General features: G+C 49.8%; 7 protein-coding genes across 7 annotated transcripts; 5 read left to right on the top strand and 2 right to left on the bottom strand.

The window, feature by feature from the left end:
* Nucleotides 1-1,048: 1,048 nt before the first annotated feature.
* On the bottom strand, nt 1,049-1,696 carry N7509_000902 (uncharacterized protein; the record flags this gene model as incomplete). Its single annotated transcript, XM_056625539.1, has 3 exons — nt 1,049-1,132; nt 1,482-1,576; nt 1,651-1,696. The coding sequence occupies 3 exons, from the start codon at nt 1,694-1,696 to the stop codon at nt 1,049-1,051; spliced, it is 225 nt and encodes a 74-aa protein (XP_056494121.1).
* A 1,421-nt stretch (nt 1,697-3,117) lies between these two features.
* N7509_000901 (uncharacterized protein) lies at nt 3,118-5,118 on the top strand (the record flags this gene model as incomplete). The annotated part of the gene is made up of 1 exon (XM_056625538.1): nt 3,118-5,118. One exon carries the CDS (start codon nt 3,118-3,120, stop codon nt 5,116-5,118), a length of 2,001 nt encoding a protein of 666 aa, XP_056494120.1.
* Nucleotides 5,119-7,199: 2,081 nt separating this feature from the next.
* Nucleotides 7,200-8,704, top strand: N7509_000900 (FluG family protein; the record flags this gene model as incomplete). Its single annotated transcript, XM_056625537.1, has 2 exons — nt 7,200-8,633; nt 8,690-8,704. The coding sequence occupies 2 exons, from the start codon at nt 7,200-7,202 to the stop codon at nt 8,702-8,704; spliced, it is 1,449 nt and encodes a 482-aa protein (XP_056494119.1).
* Nucleotides 8,705-8,790: 86 nt separating this feature from the next.
* Nucleotides 8,791-10,228, bottom strand: N7509_000899 (uncharacterized protein; the record flags this gene model as incomplete). Its single annotated transcript, XM_056625536.1, has 2 exons — nt 8,791-9,591; nt 9,653-10,228. The coding sequence occupies 2 exons, from the start codon at nt 10,226-10,228 to the stop codon at nt 8,791-8,793; spliced, it is 1,377 nt and encodes a 458-aa protein (XP_056494118.1).
* Nucleotides 10,229-11,024: 796 nt separating this feature from the next.
* On the top strand, nt 11,025-12,038 carry N7509_000898 (uncharacterized protein; the record flags this gene model as incomplete). The annotated part of the gene is made up of 4 exons (XM_056625535.1): nt 11,025-11,163; nt 11,228-11,363; nt 11,427-11,679; nt 11,751-12,038. The coding sequence occupies 4 exons, from the start codon at nt 11,025-11,027 to the stop codon at nt 12,036-12,038; spliced, it is 816 nt and encodes a 271-aa protein (XP_056494117.1).
* Nucleotides 12,039-12,690: 652 nt separating this feature from the next.
* Nucleotides 12,691-13,878, top strand: N7509_000897 (uncharacterized protein; the record flags this gene model as incomplete). The annotated part of the gene is made up of 1 exon (XM_056625534.1): nt 12,691-13,878. The coding sequence occupies one exon, from the start codon at nt 12,691-12,693 to the stop codon at nt 13,876-13,878; it is 1,188 nt and encodes a 395-aa protein (XP_056494116.1).
* Nucleotides 13,879-16,101: 2,223 nt separating this feature from the next.
* On the top strand, nt 16,102-17,739 carry N7509_000896 (uncharacterized protein; the record flags this gene model as incomplete). Its single annotated transcript, XM_056625533.1, has 2 exons — nt 16,102-16,627; nt 17,132-17,739. The coding sequence occupies 2 exons, from the start codon at nt 16,102-16,104 to the stop codon at nt 17,737-17,739; spliced, it is 1,134 nt and encodes a 377-aa protein (XP_056494115.1).
* Between the last annotated feature and the right edge of the window lie 224 nt (nt 17,740-17,963).

The following is a 17,963-nucleotide window of genomic DNA, read 5'->3' as shown; positions in this document are numbered from 1 at the left end:
CAAATCCAAACTCTACCGGAGATATGGGATGGGGGAAAACTTCCCGCGGAAGACACGATAACAAATCAAATCAAATCAAATCCACCAAGACAAGAGCTTCAAGTTATGACAAAAAGATAAAATTTCCGAATCCAAATCCAAATCTAAGAATACACCCACGAAAGAGGCGAGGAGAGAAGAGGTTCGGACGCCTGGCATCTCGATTCCAAAAGAGCGGTGAGAGTGTGACCCTCGGAGCTGATGGCACCGTGCAGAGCAGGACGCAAGGGGGTTGAATATGAGGAAGCGGGGATTTCCTTGTACAGTACACTGGCAGTATTAGTACATGTGTGCATACATATTGTACTATGTCGTGGTATACTGATAAGTAAGTATCAATATACATGTATGCCAGGAACTTGAAAGGGACGGATGGATCTTCCAAGGTTGGAATCAAGCTGGGGCCAAGCCAGGTGAAGTCAAAGTCAAAGTCAAATACATGTAAGTGCCTCCCGAAAGTCAAAGTATAGCACGAGATGACATGCGTGGAAAGTTGAAGTTTATTGAAGTATGCGGGTAGGACTGGGATAGAGTAGGGTAGGGTATTGCTAATTGAAGCTGATTTAGACAAGGAATATAATGGCATAGAGCACTACGAGTGTAGGATACAACCTTGGAATAAAATAAATAAGCAAAGTAGATGGGCCGATCTAAGATCGCGATCGGGACGGATCTCGCTCTGCTCTACTCTGATCTGATCATTGTACTGTATGCTCTCTGTCGTGCTCCCATCTGAGATAGACTAGACTAGGCTCCTCTTTCTGGCTGGCTGACAGACTAGCTGGAGTGGAGTGGAGGCCTACCCTAGCTAGTAGAGCCGCATGGATGATCCAGGTCTAGTCTTTCTCTGGGGTGAGTTGATTTCCCCTCTTTTGCGACACACACACTTCTGTATGTATGTATTTACTCCCCCTCCCTTCCTCTTTGAGGGACGGGTATAGGTACAGGTACAGGTACAGGTACAAGGAGTGCGGAAAGACATTGTTGGCTGAGCAAGGCCCGGAGCAGGTCAATGCTCATCTCCCGCGCGCACGACTTGCAATGCAGACTTATCGGCCACGATCACACGTGCGAGACTCACGCTCGTGCGGGCCTTGGAATGGTGGGAATGGGTGATGGAAGGGGAGAGATGGAGGCGAGGACGTAAGGAGGTGAGGGATGGGGTGAGAAGGGAAGGGATGGTCGCGTCCGTGCTGCACGTCATTCGTGGTGAAGGGGAGGGATGGATGGATATTCGGCACGGAATTTGCATACACTACTCTACACCACGCTAACTGCAGTACAGTGTGTACCACGGAGCCACTAGTCTATATGTCTATTGTTGTCATTGTCACTTACTAGTGTTGAGTACTCGTACCTGTACATTGATCCCACTGGCACTTCCCTTCCCTTCCCTTTCCTTCCTATACCCCTCTATGAGTCAGAGTCACCGGAGAACATACCAGGCCCATTAGACCCCGCCACATGGGCCGGGCAGGTCGGAGAGGCTGCTGTTCTAGCGTGGTTCGACGGGATCCACCGATGGAAGTGGCGACACCTGGACGGGCATTAGTGAGTTCTCGGGGGTTAGTGTGCTGGTAAGTTAGGATACTAGTGTTGTGGATGGTTGACATGCAGCGGCGGCATCCCCACCGACTTTTCGGAAGTACAGTGACATTGACAAAGGATTGGGTTGGGTCTCTCTGGTGACAGAGTCATGGTTCAATTGTTCTTTAACGATTGAGCAAGACAATAGGGGTAGAATGAGACAGTTCAAGCTGTTGATGTCCGATTGTAAGGAGAGTGGCGGAGGCTTAGTTGGGCCGCAATTGGGCGATGTATTGGAGTGGTGCAGTATTGTGTCAGTGGCAGAGATGAATGAATGTAGTGAGTGTATGTGTCTGAAATGAATGAAATGCAAATGCATCTTAGATCGGTATAGTTGATAGGATACCAAGTATCGATAGTATCGATAGTATATTAGATACTCCCTGTCTAGGTACTCTGTTTACTCATAGAACTATACTTATGCTATGCCTGTATACTTGAGTGAACCAGGGAACCGAGCGGGTCCCGAGCTTAACTGGTCACACAAATTGTTAGTCGCTCCTTCCTTATGATGACGGCCCCTCCCCACTTCCGCTTTTTTCCTTCTTTCCTTTCGGGCACCCGAGCCTCTTCGTGAAACTTCAGTCAGCTGCCTCCTCCTCCTCCTCTGTTGTTCTTCCTTCTCCTCTGTCGTTCTCCTCCTCCCTCTGTCGTTCTTCTTCTACTCCTTCTCTTTCTTCCCTCTCCTTCTCCCCCTCTTCTCCATCCTTAGGGTAGTTATCACCCACTACCCCCTTATCGTTTATCGCTGCCCTACTCCACCACCCCCACTGGGTACCAGTCAGGCAGAATATCCCAAATCAAACCCAACCCAAAGGCCACAAGCTGCAGCTGCAGTCCATTCTCAACCACTCGGCGGACTTCGTGGCGACCCACGAACACCCAACGACGCTCTCTGCGCCGCCCGACCATTCTCGTTTCTGCCCGCCTAATTTTCCCACCAATTTCGATGGAGACGTTGCGATCTGGAAGACACCACCACTTCACACTCTCCGCACGTTGACAGAGCCCGACCATCTGCCCTTCGCAAGCCTCCCCTGGCGATCGGCAGGTTCGTCGTCAAAAGTCCAGTCGCCCGGTTGGGCGAGAGACGTTGCATAGGAAGACACAAGACTGAGCGCGAACAAGTGACCTTCAGCGAGGGATACCGCGTGGAGGGGACCAAGCATCATCAAAAATATCTCCCGCACAACGACGCACACAAACAGAGGCTGCACTGACTCATCCTACTTCCTTTTTGGAATTTTTTTTTTTCTCCTTACCACTCCTCTCCTGCAGCTCTTTCCTACTCTCTTGCCATCGGGCAAGAGTTGGTGGCTTGCAGCCAGTCCAGCCAAGCAGATCTTTCCCTGCTGGCGTAGTGGGTAAGCAAATTCCACTTCCTCACCTCACACAATCCACATCACCCCCTCTCCAATACGGGTCTAAATCTGGACGCCCTGACTAAAGCGTCCTGCCTAGTTCCCAGCCTTTCCGAACCTCCTGCAGGCCATGGCGGGCAAGAAACCACCTCGCCCAGCTATGGTGGAGGATTATGACGAGGAATTCGATGACATCGTACCCGAAAGCCGGCAGGTAGCCAATACCGCGGCCAAAGTAGTCACCAGGTCTGATCATAGATTCCCAGCGGAGCCGCTGATCGACGGCGCCAGTGACTCAGGTTATTCTAGTCGCACCGCCGCCACCGCCAACAGCACCCAATCTGGTCCGTCGGGCGGGAAGAGTCCACCGGTCCCTCATAAACTGCACATGCCCAAGCAGCGAGCCGACCTCGATAGAAAATCATCCACCCGCAGAGAACCCAGAGAACGAAAAGAAAGACAGGACCGCCCCCGGCCAGGCCACGAAGAGAGTATGCGGGTTGGTGCCTATCCGGGCCCCGCCCAATATCATTCTCACGTGCCCCGGTCGCCGTCCAAGTCACGCAGCAGACGAGACTCTTCTGCCCGTCACTACCAGGACCCTGCCCACTACTATGAAGGTGGTCCCGTCTACCATCAACAACAACCACCGACCCCGATCGACCGCTATCCTCCAAACATGGAGTACCCACCCGCCATGTACGGTCGTCCACCCATGCCAGACATGGTTCCTTCCTCACCACGTACCTATGCCCCGCGTCAAGCCTATGGCTATGAGGAGTATCACCGTCCAACAAATCGGTCGCACCGGTCTCATTCGTACCGGCAATCGGGTGGCTACCACCAGGACAGCAGACCCATGAGTATGAGCTTCCACGAGACATCAATGGGCCCGCCCGGACTGTACCATCCACAGGTGCCATATGATCCATACGGACCCGGTGGACCTCCACCTTCCCACTCGGCTTATTATGCTTCCTCTCCTTACGGGGGAGGATCTTTCACAGGCTATGCTGGGTCGGAGTTCCCCGCTTCATTGGAATACGGACCTGAGAGATCCCCATCCCGGACTCGCGAGCCATCCCGGCGTCGGAATTCTATCTACGATCCTCGCATGATGGAGTCGGATGATGTCTTTGCTCAAGAGTTTGAGGAATATGAACCACTTGAACGTTACTCATCTCGTGAACCACGTGGGCGCCACAGCTCCAAGCCTACTCAACCCCGCGATGAGGATTATTATCGCGACGTGAGTCGGATGCCACCTCCGCCTCTGCCGAAATCTCGAGCTGCTCCAAAGATTATCCAGAACAAACGGCCCGAAGGTCCCCGGAAGGCTCAAACTGTGCAGGCCGTTCCCTCGGCTCCTTCGCGCCGGATGTCTCGAGCTGCTGCCGACCATGCTGCAGAGTTTATGGACATGTCGGATATGCGTAATGCCCTTCCCGACCCCGCCCATCGCCGCTTATCTCGAGAAGCAGGAATGGCCCCAGAACGGAGCCAGAGTATGCGCGAGAGCAGGCGGTCAAACTCTTACCACGACACTGGTCGGGGTGCTCGAATCGCGGTTGAGAACTCTCGCAGACGCCGTCCAGAGCGTGCCGAGCAGTACTACTACGATGATAATGACAGCCGGGGAGATGAATTGGAGGATCAAGTTTCAAACGTCGAGCAATATCAAAACGCCAAGGCAGGCCGCTCTGCCACTGCTGCGCTACCTGCGTCCACCGAATCACTCATCCCAAAGATGGTGAACGGCGCTGGCAGCGACAGCGGCAGCCGGAAGAGCGGATCAAACAGCAGCCGGGAAAGCGGGACCGGTTCCAAAGCAGGAGGAAAGGACATCAGTCTCATGATGGACGGGATTCAACTCGGATTCAAAGAAGAGGCGGTCCACGGCAAGATGATCAACATTCGAAGCGATGACGCGGGCGGTTTCCACCTCAGTCTTGGAGGAAACGCAAACCGCAAGCCGAAAGCTTACTTGCCTGCTGGATCGTCCTACTCTGATAAGACGGGTACTGCAAGCCGACGGGAGCTGGTGGAAGATGTGCGACGAACGCGCGATGATCGACGCGTGGAACGAGGTAGTAGGAGGTCTTCGCAGTCCACCTACGGCCGTCGTTACTAATGTCAGATGAACGCCGGGTCGACTCTCATCTTTCTCTTTCTCTATGTTGGTTTACATTATGTTTCCCTTTATGTCTATATGTCGGATGATCTCATGTTCTCTTTATGTTATGGTCATGGTGCTCGCTTATCAGCGGCTTCAAAAGTTGGAAAAAAAAAACTTTTTTTTCTCTGTTTGCCAAGCGTTACTTTTTCTCAGGGCGGATTTGTGTGGGATTTGGCACCAAAAACAAAAACGGGTGTTTTTGAGCAAAGCTTTCAAGGGCGGGTTTCTTTCTTCTGGTGTCCCCTGTCTCCTCCTCCTGGCCCTTCCCATGTTACCTACCTCGAATGGGGAGATGGAGGGTGACTGGTTACCTACCTTGGATGGTACCTAATAGGTACTTTGGTAGTATCCTTGGAAGGGAGGAGAGACGGAGGACACACTATAGCCTGTCCCGCGTCGGACTGGGAGGACTCCCTGGTTTTTCTGTTCTTTTTTGCAATTTCTATCTTGCGTTTGGGCGATGTTGGGCCATGCTTTTTTAATGACTGACACCTTGCATGCTTCTACAGCGGTGCTCGGAAACTTTCATGATTTGCGACGCCTGATGAACTCCTGACACGGTGATATGATTGTACGATTTTGATGACCTGCGATGACAAGTTCGATGATGCTTTGCCTGTTTTCTTTTTCTTCTTTTCTACATTTGCCTATTTGTTTTGGCTTTTTTTTTCATATCCTCATGTCTGCAATCATCTACTAGCGTGTATAGCTCGCTTCATCTATGTTTCATGTTTCATGCTTCATTCCGTTTCATGTCCATGTTTATGCTGATCTCATGTCTCATCTCCCTTTTCTTTCCCGCCTATACCTCCCCATGTTTTGTTATGGAGCTGCTGTGTCGGGCTCTTTTGCACCCTTTCATCACTTTGGGATTGGGTCTGAGCCCTTCTTTTTTTCGTGGTTCCGTTACGTTACTGGTCTGCGTCCGTGTTGGAGGGGAGAGAATATACCCATGTCTTATGTCTACGCCTTTTACTTGTCATGTCTCAACACCAGGTTATCCTCTTCTTCTTCCTTTTTTTCTCTACGGGCTTCCGGCCGTATCGATTTTGTATGAGTGTGCTTGTGCTTGTGCTTCGTAGGGTTAATTTGTATGACAACGTATTCAATTTTTCGACCATCTATCTCTCAAGTTTAGTCGGTATGAATGTAGCCAGTCCACTTATAGAAGGTCAGCAAACCTGACTTGTGAACTCCAATTCCTATCTGAGCCCTCGCAGAGGCGGACAATTTTGTTTTGGCTCTCCAATCAAGCTATCTCACCACTTCAGCTTGAAGGTCTTTTTTCCGCGTATCCAAACTTGTCAAGGTTGTAATGATTGCGGGATTTCCTCGTCTGCGCCATTCCTAATATAGTAATCGAGATGTTCGGACCGTGACGAATGGCGTCGAACTCGCAGCTACAGTCAAATGGACCATGAGGTCCAGAGTCCTAGATGTGTGAATTGACATCCCCAACATCTCGACATTTGCGACGAAGGTGATCAGCATCTCAAATTTCTGCTTGATCGACACTCAAGTGTAAGATCTGGCGCCGCCCGAGTCAGATCTACCGAAGCCGATTGGATAAAGGCAAAGCGTTCGTTCATACGGGCGGGTCATTGGTATTGGATCCACCCCCGCTCTGTTACCAGGACCTACGTAAGTTGATGAGGCTATGTCGTTTAATCTATGATCAGAAACAAGCATCCAAACTCTACAGGGTCGCATCACTGAGTTTCCCTCTCGGTTTGAGATGGTAAGAGGGGGAATGGGGCGGAGTTGCAGGAAGCTAAAGATGACTAGTATTTAGTTGAAACGTGGCACTTCATCCACTCGGCCAGCAACTTTGCTTTACAATTCCGACTGATCTAACAAATCTTTACCACAGTCAGAGAATTCTCAGCTATCAACTCTTCGTGCATGCAGCCCTGTTAGAAACTTCGGCCCGCCCCTGACAGAAAAAAACCTCGGCCTTGCCCCTCCACGCCATTCTTCATCTTCTCCCCCACCTTCAACTTGTTCTTATCAATATTCATCGATTCAAGACAGCAAAGATGTACCCTCTCATGCCAGATCCAAGGATTTCATTCCAATCATTTCTATACAACCATCCCAATGTCGAGTTTATCTGGCTACAATTCATGTCATACACGTCAAACACACTCGTGCGAATCGTCCCCATCGCCAAATTCAAGAAAATGCTCCAAGAAGACCAATGGCTCGCCCTGACCAGAGCAGTCTTACATCTCCTCCCAGGTGACCGTCTAGCCGAAGGCGCAAGTCCAAGCGGTAAATTCCACCTCCGCCCAGACTTCAGCACAGCATACTGTCAATACGGCTCAAGCGGCACCCGCGCCGTAGTAAACGTATACAGCGTGGACTCCAAGGGCGAACCACTACCCGAATGCGCACGATCAAGACTCCAAGAACTGCACCAAACTCTCCAATACGAGAATGACTGCAGTATCCTCATCGGCTTCGAGGTAGAAGTCACATTCCTAAAGCCAAAGTACGAAGGAAATCAAATCGCGGACTACGAACCGCTCAACACACCCTTCCAACATTCGTTCACGGGAATGGCCCCCGAAGACAGACCCCATATAGAGTTAATTGAGGCCGTTGCTCGAGCCTTGAAATCAGTTGATATCGAACTGGAACAGTTTCACGCTGAAGCCGGGCCAGGACAGTGGGAATTCGTCCTCCCACCTTTCGAACCGGTAACATCAATTGAAATTCTCCTTCGTGCCCGCGAAACAATCACGTTAGTCGCGCAGTCATTCGGATACCGCGCCACAGTCGCAACTCAACCATTCCCCCAACAACCCGCAAACGGAGCCCACATCCACATGTCTCTCAACGCGATGAACGAGGCGACAACAAACGCAAACGCCAACGTCAACGCAAACCGACACCAAAACCAAAACCAAAACCACGACTCCTCCCAGACCCAGACCCAGACCCAGACCCAAAAAGCAGAGTCCTTCTTCGCGGGCATATTACACCACTTCCCCGCAATTCTAGCATTCGCTCTACCCAACGACATGAGCTATTCACGCATTGCATCGGGAACATGGAGCGGAGGCGAGTACGCCGCATGGGGATGGGAGAATAAAGAAGTCGCCCTCCGACGGATAGAAAACAATCGATTCGAAATTAAACTCGTAGACGGATTCGCAAACCCCTACCTCGTTCTCTGCGCGCTGCTGAGCGCGGGCATCATCGGTTTACGCGCAGGGTTGGCATTGACGGGTGGACCTTGTGTGAGGGCTGCGGCTCAGTTATCGGCTGATGAGCGGTGTATGATTGGGTTGAAGGATGCGTTGCCGGATCATCTTGATGCTAGTCTTGATGCGCTTGAGGAGGATGGACGGATCCAGTATCTTCTTGGGCAGGGGATGGTTTCTTCTTATTTGGCTGTTAAGAGGGGGGGAGGCCGGGTTTTTGAGGAGGATTGGGGATCGGGAGAGGAGGCTTCTTTTGCTTGCGAGGTATTGATTTGTTTTTTTTTTTTTTTTTGTTTTTGAGATGTGGCGGTTTCGGATAGATAAGGTTGTTTTGAAGGTTGGATGCCAAATGTTTTCTGCTTTTTTTGAGCATGATTGGGATGTTTTTCTCTATTGCTTCGTTCCATTTGATATTGTGTTCTCATATATTCGGTGCGCTGTTTTGCGGTTTGTAATAGTCAAGCACGCGAGCACCTTTGCTTCCAATCAAGCCCAGGGATGCATGTAGCCATTGGATTTCTTCTGAATGATTTGGCCAATTCTTGAGGGCATCGATCACAAGGCCAATTGCTGGAGTAACCGATAATGCCCCGATCATTCCCATTTCGTCTTGCAGGAAATATTCGATGGATTGGCAAACATTGTGTGCCATGGAAACATAGTCCTCCCGGTGTTCCAACACTGGAAGGCATATCATTGATCCGGGATGCTCGCAAATAGACGTATGTTCGGCTAATAGTTCGGGGTTCAAAGAATAATACCCCTTGAGCAGTTCATAGTGCTTGTAGAGGCTGCCAAGCCCTGACCAAAGCATCGAACGTGTTGCCCATAGCAGCGTAAGTGCCGAGGCAATTACAGGCTCCGAAAAGCAAAAGGCAAGCGGGAACATGCTTATACAGCCATCTTGATCAGCCAATGGATTGATCCGAGATGACACCGTTGTATAAAGCGGGGATAAATTGGCAATTCGTATTTCGATGTCAAATTTATCCAGTTTCTTATCAACCTGCCAACATTCGTCTACAAGTTCGAGGATCAATTCGGCTTGTTGATGCGGGTTCAGGTATCTCAATAATGGCACGCGTTCTAAGATTCCGGGAGCTGCAACAAGACAGTCCGTAACTCGATCGAGATGGGTCTTTGGTAATTCTTTCCAAGGTCCCTCCATCCATAACGGGTCTAATAGGATGGTAGACGCGCTTTGGCTTAAAACATACAGAATCTGTGATAGGCATCAGCATTCTCCATTCAAGAGGGGCAGTCTCTTAATATCTTTCACTCACCCCTGGCACTCTGATACCCAAAAATAAACGGTGTCCCGCGCCCGACGAATGTTGCTCAACGCCACGAGCTTGAATCAATGCTAAAAGACCATGACAGTGGCTGAAGTATCCGCCGGATCCTTTACTGGGACATTCAAGAGTCTCGTAGAGATTAAGTGCCATGCAAGCAGCCAGAGTTGAATCTTCTTTCATGAGAATAGGGTGACGCAAAGCCTTGCGCATCTGACTGAGTCCTTGGGTGTAACACTTTAGGCCCAAACTTATCAGAGAGAAATCCTGATGCTCGCGTCCTATAACCGAAGCCGCAAGTGCGATACTTGATAGCTCTAGTGGGTCAGACTTCATCGTAGTTGGTAGCTCACTAAGCAGCGGTAGCCATGAGCAGTTTACCCGAGATGCCCATCCACTGGGGAAACATTTGGAAAGAAACGCCTGGATCAGATTATGATGATTTGCGTGGCCCTGTATCATAGCAAATGCAGCGCTTGTCTCGGGTAGTGGACCAGTCGGCTCCTGGACGTCAAGCATTACCGATGGGGATGAAGAAGACGGCGAAGCGCGAGAAAGGACCGTCATATCGTGGCTTTGAAAACCATCCTCCGGTGACACTAAACTAGAAGGCGATGACTCTGGTCGAATAAAAGTGTGGGTCTTTTCACTAGCTGGCGCGACTAAGACGAAGACTCTGTCTCTTTCGTAGCCGGCACATACCCGCTTTGAGCGCGTGCATTGTGTGCAAACGGGCTTTTGCTGGTCACACTGAGCGGCTGGGTCAGAAAATAGTATTCAAATCTAATATTGCGGGTTCACAGACGGCTATCTTTCTTTTTCGACACGTATTGCAGCCTCTAGACTTGCCAGCTACCCCCACCATAGTGGTCTTGGTCAATCGTTGCAGATTGCGGTGCTATTTGAACCCTGCCTTTTGTGGCAATGCATCCCCAAACCCCACCTCTGGTCGTAATTTAGGTCGGGAGTCCCTCCGAAATGCGCTACTCCCAAGCAAAATTGGGATTTGTTGTCGAGTTGCATGGTCATCGTCCTCGGCGTGGAAAGATGAAGTGGATTGAGGCTGAGGCGAGATCTTGCGCTAAACCCAAAAAGGGTGGTGATCTTGCGAACTCCGCCAAACCACTCCACTTTTTCTTATTTTCTACTTTTTAGTTCTTATTCTGTTGACAATCAGCCTTATAAAAGGCCAAGGAGTCTTTTTGAAAGCCTCTACTTTTTTTTTAATTGATTACAATTTTCCCCAGGTCAATCCGCACTTGACTACCGCCTATTACGCCCTTCATATCATATACCAAGAGCTCTACAACTGCTAATAAGAACAACCTTCATCCACAGTATCGAACCTCTACATTCTGCACTCATGTTCGACGCTCATTCTAAATTGGGCATTGCCCAAGTTATTTTCTACATACCGGTTACCATCCTGGCCATTTATCTCGCGTTTTATCGACACAACCGACCACGCATAGCATGGCTCATCTTGATATTTTTCTCTATTAGTGCGTGATCTATTCTTCAGTAGTGAAACTACCCATAATGAATCCAAGTCTAATCTATCTTTAGTTCGAATTACCGGTGGCATTCTGGTCATTCTTTGGGGTCAAATCCCGAAGACCGGACTAATGGTCGCCGCCAGCATCTTTCTCAATACTGGCGTGTTTCCTTTGATTGCAGCAACTCTTGGTCTCATCCGACTCATGTAAGTCGCAAATCCTTTCATTCTCAATTTTATTACCACCTTCTTTGTTCTAACATCCTGGAGTATGGCCCGTGAGGATATGAATTCACGAATCAATCGCCATTTAGTCCTATCTCGGATGCTCTTCTTCATTGCTCTCGGTCTCACAATTGCCGGCGGGGTCCTAGAAGGAAGCGACACTCTGAGTGATGTGGAGATTGGAGTCAAACTTGTCAAGGCTGGCTACAGCCTTGTTGTACTTTTCGTGGCTTGTCTATTGGCCATCGAAGTCTCGTTGTGGACTCGCTATTCGTGGCTTTCCAACCCAAGTCAAACAGTAAGTTATACTCTTCCCGATCGATATCAAATTGCGGACAAGCTGACCAAACCTGTTTTTTTTTCTTTCAGATCCTCAAGACCTCCACCCTCGCGACCCCTTTCATAACTGTCCGTATCTGTTACCTCTTCCTCTCTGTTTTCTATCCATTGGATCCACGGTGGGCCAATCTGACCGGTCGAATCGTGCCGTTCCTCTTTATGGGTCTCGTCATGGAATACTGCGTTGTGGGCCTTTTCCTTGCCACAGGCTTTATCATTCCTCGTATGAGAAACGGAAATGATAAGAGGGGATTGCTTGTTCCAGATACGCCAGACCGCCAAGGTAGGAATTCCAGTTGTGAGGCGGAGCTTCGATAGACCTAATTTCTATGGAGGTGCTACGTTCAACTTAGCAAATTGTAGAGAAGTGGACCTCGGAAGTCTCCGATATACATGGGTATCATGAAATAGTTCCAAGATTCGATGGCTGGCAAATCCTTATCTAAGTGAACCCCACCACAATTTAGACTCCTAGGAATGTTGTTAATTGCCCACTTCCCACCCATGTATTATCTTTTCTCACAAGTTATTCTATTTGATTTATTGGCAGCAACAAGAAAGTACTGTAAATAGTATTACTGCCCGAGGATATCACGTGACTATATACCCCCCCGTTGTCGGGCCGACGGGTGGATGTCAACAATCCCCAGCCTCCCCGATCGCCCCATCCAACCTCCCCATTTCTAGATCCCCAAAAGACTGTCGCCGGTGGATTTCTGGCTTTGTATTTTCCCACTTCGTCAACTTCTCGCGTCTACTAACCACCACCCAGGTAGACCGTTTCCTTCCTACATCCAGCATTCCCACATCTTTCCATTCCGCAGAACGAATCCCTCGTTCCATCTTGATTTGGTGTTGATCATTCGTTAAAGGTGAGCCCTCTTTCATGTTCCAAGAATGTGTCACAGATCTAACATTCCACAGAGTCTCGTCTTGAGCCCTGCGCTCTTGACCGCTCGTATCCTTCATCATGGCTCCCGTTTTGCCGATCGGGGATATCCCCGACATTCCAGTGATGTCGGTGGAGACTCGCGATGCTCCATCAGACCTTCTTCTCGATCCCACGCCCTCCCTCAACTACAATACTCTCGTCGCACGCGCCAAATCTACAACAACAACAGCCGGCGATGCACCTGTCCGCGGGGCAGGCACAGTCAGTCCTAGCAGTATCAAAATGCAGGGCCTGATGGCCCTGTTTGCCATCATCGGTGCAGCTTTCGTCATCGCCGGCATCTGGTTCTTTTTCTGGGCCAAGAACGGCGGCTTCGTTTGGCGCAAAGGAGACTGGGATGACTACAAATCGACCGTATTGCGTCGAAAGGGACCCGACGGCAAAACCCTCAGTAACGCCACAAAGAGTACAAAGCTAGGCGGAGGCAGTGTCGTTGGCAAGGGCTACAGCGATGATGGATACTCCTACGCCGACTACGATACCTACGCGGAAACCGCAACAAACCCGGAGACAGCGACAGTAATGACCGAAGACAAGCCAAAGAAGAAGAGACGCAACTTCCGAGACAAATTCAGACGCCGCCAAAAAGATGAGCAATACGAAGGCGAAGGCGACGACGATGTTCGCGCATACCGTGAAGAAAAGCCCGCTCGTATTGGCGGCATGAACCGACAAGCCGAAGGCACCTACAATGGCAGCGACTACGACTCCTCTGCCGTTCCGACCAACTACCAACAGAGCGAGATGAGTGAGGTACGAGACTACGCATACGAACAGCCCCGTCGCCCTCACCGCGGCTCTCGCCGTGCCCCCCGAGACTTCTCCTTCACTGCCGGCAGCGAAGAGGTCCTCAGCCAGACCACTGAAGAATCCCAACTCCGTGATCCGTCTCAGCGCCGCCAGAATCGCCGACGTGATCGTGAACGTGAGCGCAGTGCTGCTCCCCCTCCTGCGCCTTCTTCTCGCACCAGCAGCCCCCGCAAAAAGGACCGTCGCTCTATGCCCGGTCACTTTACTGAGCCGCTGGATTTCTCATCTGCTGGTTCCCGCTCGGAGTACCAGTACTCGAATGTCGATACTGAGGACTCTGCCGGTACTAAGAGCTATCACCACCCGATCCCTGGACTGACCAAGGGCTATCGCCGTGATGGTCGCGAGGAGCGAAGCCACCGCCGTCGACGTGACAGTCTGAGCGACAGCGATTAAACGTGGGATGCAACGGTGTTCATATTGCGCTTTGCTTTCTTTCTTATCTCTGCGGGGACAATGATTTGATGTACTGGATATACCGCTTCGATACTCAAGGGCTTATGGGATTTTTCTTTGGTTTTAAGCGTTGCTCTGTTGGATTAAGGATTACTATGAGATTTACTAGGAATGTACATAACGAATGAAATTGATGATGGAATGGTATGAATTCTGTCAATTGCACCATAGTTTCTGTCCTGCTTTGCTCTCATATACAATATACTATGTAGTAGTAATTCACTTCAGGCATCCGTAAGCAGTATGTTGAATGGGACAACTTCTATATGTAGACAGAGACATGAAGAGCCTTTGACAGACTGTCTGTTGCCACCAGTAGACCCCTGGTGTTGCGACATCCAGCAAAACACCAATTATCTATCCACTAACCCGCATTAACAGCACGAGGAAACGGCGGAAACGTCTAAGATAATATGGTACTTACAACGATCCGAATAGGGGTTTAATAGCCACAGAGTCTAGACTTCAATTTCATATTGAGTTTAGTTATCGAGCTCGGACTCATCCGAGTCTTCATCAATGCCTTCTTGATTATGCTCACCGGGATATATCGCATAGTACCGACTGGGACGATCAGTACAGTCTCTGTCCTCTTTTCCCCAGTTCTTTGTTGTCCCATTCGGAGAGCACTGGAGAGTATCGAGCTCGCCGCATGAATCTTCAATGAACTCGCTATCATCCTGAAGCCTTTTATTTTAGCAACATATAGGCCAGCATCTCCCAGCCAGCCAGCCCTAAACTCCGTATATCAGAATTCGATATACAGTGGTCCTTTTGCAACCATGAGCTGGCCGACTGCCGCCTGTTCTATTTATTTGTCAATAGGCATGAGACTAATGTGTCAATTTCTTGGGTTGTCACTATTTTGTTGTCTTTTTGGAAGGTTTGTTAGTGGTATAGCTCTTCTTCGCGCTGTCCTTGGTTTTCTTTGTCGTCCTTTTACAGTAGATGACCCATTCAGCCCCGTGTTCATTTAGCCCACTCTGCTTCGTTTCTCAGGAGTCGGCAGTGACCGGTAGAATCCACGGAGTTTGTTCGCAATGGTCTCGGGAATCAGACTGCTTCTCGGTGTGAGAAGTGGCGGTGCATTTATTTCCACCTGGAGCCTTGTAAAGCAGATAATGCCTCCCAAGCAGCGATTAGGTGCTTAAAAAGGTTAGAAGCAAGGATATGGTGCTTGTTAGGTTCATCACTGCATTCACCAATCCCAAAAAGTACTAGCAACTCGTGCATTTTTCCTGTTGTCAAAGCCCGAAGAACTTCTTCCATGATTTAGAATCACTTCCTCCGGGGGAATGTGGCTTGATTTCGGGCCGTTGGCTCAGTGACCAAAGAGGACTGCAAGGAGGGCAACCGTCGTCAGCTACCAGGATTGCAGCTCATCAGGAAGGGGTCCCGGGGACAGGCTCGTGTATCTAACACGTCATGGGTGTATGCTGACCACTGGAAGCGGACGTAGCGATTGCCATACGGGGGCGTGTCCGACCCCAGTTATTTATGGCAATATGTAGATCAAACGATTAGTCTCATTTCTGGTGTCGATCTCTCTACCATGTGGCCCGGGTCTGGCCACCTGGGTTTGCATTGTTCTCCGTTTTGCCCCCCTGTTGGGGTCCTGCTCAGCCGCGTGTATCCCTTGTTCGTGCAGGAGCTCGGGCTGATTAGGTTCGCCCAGTCCCTACGGAGTACGAGTAGTCCGTCCATACAGTCCCTCTTTCAGTCTTTAAGTGGTAATGATGTGCCAATATATGCAGCGGGAAGCGTCAAACATTCCGCAGGGCCCATTTCAACGGGGCAACTATACCCCTGGGTCGTCGCAGCTCGATGGGAAACTTTAGTCTCACCCTCACTTGCTGTACGTACTGCCTACAGGCCAATTAGAATCCATACCAACATAAAACCTTGCGTCCGGGGGGAAGAATGCCGGGCAATCCCACAGGACTGTCAGGCACCAGTGTCTCCTAGCCCCCAGTTTGTACGGCAATTTGGAGGAGTATAAAGAACGCGAGTCAAGTTATTCATCTGTCAAAAGCATTTCCTGTCCTCAACTACTCTACCCTGAACAGAGGAGGAAATTTGCAACTTCGCGACAGTCGTGCTTGTCAACTAAACCTAGTCACTGTAAAGGGGCTTATTCCTCAATCAAACATCTATCTCTTCCTTATGGCCTCTCTCCCAGACATTTCTAATGACACCACACCATCGCCCGCGCTCAGAGTCCCTCCTCCGCACACGGAATTTACGATCGGCTGGATATGTGTTCTCAAAGATGAGTTCCGCGCGGCCGTGAGCATTCTGGACGAAAAATACGATACCGCCGGCCTGGTTCGCGCCCAAGGAGATAGAAATCACTATGTTCTCGGGCGGGTTGGGATGCACAACTTGATGATAAATCTCCCGCCAGCTGATACGTATGGAACGGGCCATGCACAAACAATCTCCATCAACATGAGAAGCACTTTTCCAAGAATACGATGTGTGCTTCTTGTTGGAATCGCAGGCGCAGCACCTTCCGATAAGCATGACATCCGCCTCGGCGATGTGGTACTCGGAACCAAGGTCTTTCCCTATTCTCATGGCAAAAAAACCGACCATGGCTTTGAACAGACTGGCATAACAAAGACTACCCCGAGGGAGCTCTTAGAGCTTATCACATTCATGGATGAGCGGATTTGGTGGCAGAAAGTTAGTCTGTCAGAATCTATTGAGCAGATTCGTGAAAAAACCGATAGAGGGCAAACTGCATTCCTCCGTCCTACGAGGGATCGATTTTATAAAGCTAGCTATATCCATCAAGGACAAGTATGCGATTGCCTACAGCCTGAATCGCAGCAGAGGGTCAACCTATATCCACGGAAAGACCGCGAAGTACATCCGGTTCAAGTTCACCGAGGTACCATTGGGTCCGACAACCATGTCATGAAAAATGCTCTACACCGTGATTATATCGCCACAAAAAACAAAATCCTCTGTTTTGAGATGGAAGCCACAGGAGTAATGGATATAACTCCCTGTCTTCCCATCCGAGGGATTTCAGATTACGCGGATGGGCATAAGAATGACGACTGGCATCCATATGCCGCTCTGGCAGCGGCAGTTTGTGCCAGGGAGTTACTTTTGTCTGTTTCGCCACAGATTATTGCTCAATTCCCCATGACCATCGCTGGGGATACTTTAGATCGCTATATATTAGGTGCGGTCAGCAACCCAAATGCGTTTTCTGGCAGCGAGGTAGAGAGGTTGAGGCACAACCGTGACAGCTTGATGGAGCGGCATGCATTACTAGAAGAGCTTATGGTAGCGAAGCTTCGCAAGATGCAGAATATACACCCCGATGATATGGAGGACGCGCGAAAGGAGTTGCAGGATCTGAAGGACTTGCAAAAGACCTTGAAGGTACACCTGCAAGATCTTGATCGAATCATGAGGCAACACGACGATTTGCTTTTGAGTCAGGATCCGGTCGTTCGAGAAGAGTTCAGGAACCTCAAGTCTCAAGTACAGAAGGACGCAGAGGCAATGGAGAATTTATCAGAGGTCGCTCAGAAAAGTCTCCAGACTACGCGCAGGCTACTGATACAGCTGGGGACGGACACGGGTAACCTACACTTGGGTATCGCGGGCACTATAATGGGAGCTATTGGTGAGTTGATCGGACATGCTAAGAGACTCTGGAGACCAGGAATGCCCTCATCCAATATGTGGCGACGGGTGCAACGAAAATTACAGCTCATCTTCTCCCCTCCAAATCCCTACCATCCAATCGAGATGGTCGAGAGAGAACCTTTATATCCCGCGTAATTCGTGTGACTCAACCGCACCTTCCAAGGTTCATCAACATCCCTTCCACCCAGATGATTTGTCAAAGCATGGAGCGGTAACTTACCGCTAGCAACTGATTGGTCACACAAGAGACCGCATTTCTTTGTGTTTTATGTGATGAATTGGTCAGATTTGCAATTCCGGTGCTGTAAACACCGAGTAATTCCATATTTATCTCCAATCAATCAATCTTTCATCCTGAA

This window comes from Penicillium cosmopolitanum (genome assembly GCF_028827165.1).
Source record: "Penicillium cosmopolitanum strain IBT 29677 chromosome Unknown utg000003l:1.0-3747932.0:1.0-3751027.0, whole genome shotgun sequence".
In the NCBI taxonomy this organism is placed as follows: Eukaryota; Fungi; Ascomycota; class Eurotiomycetes; order Eurotiales; family Aspergillaceae; genus Penicillium; species Penicillium cosmopolitanum.
Note: the sequence above shows the minus strand (reverse complement) of the source record. Positions and strands in the feature narration are given on the sequence as shown.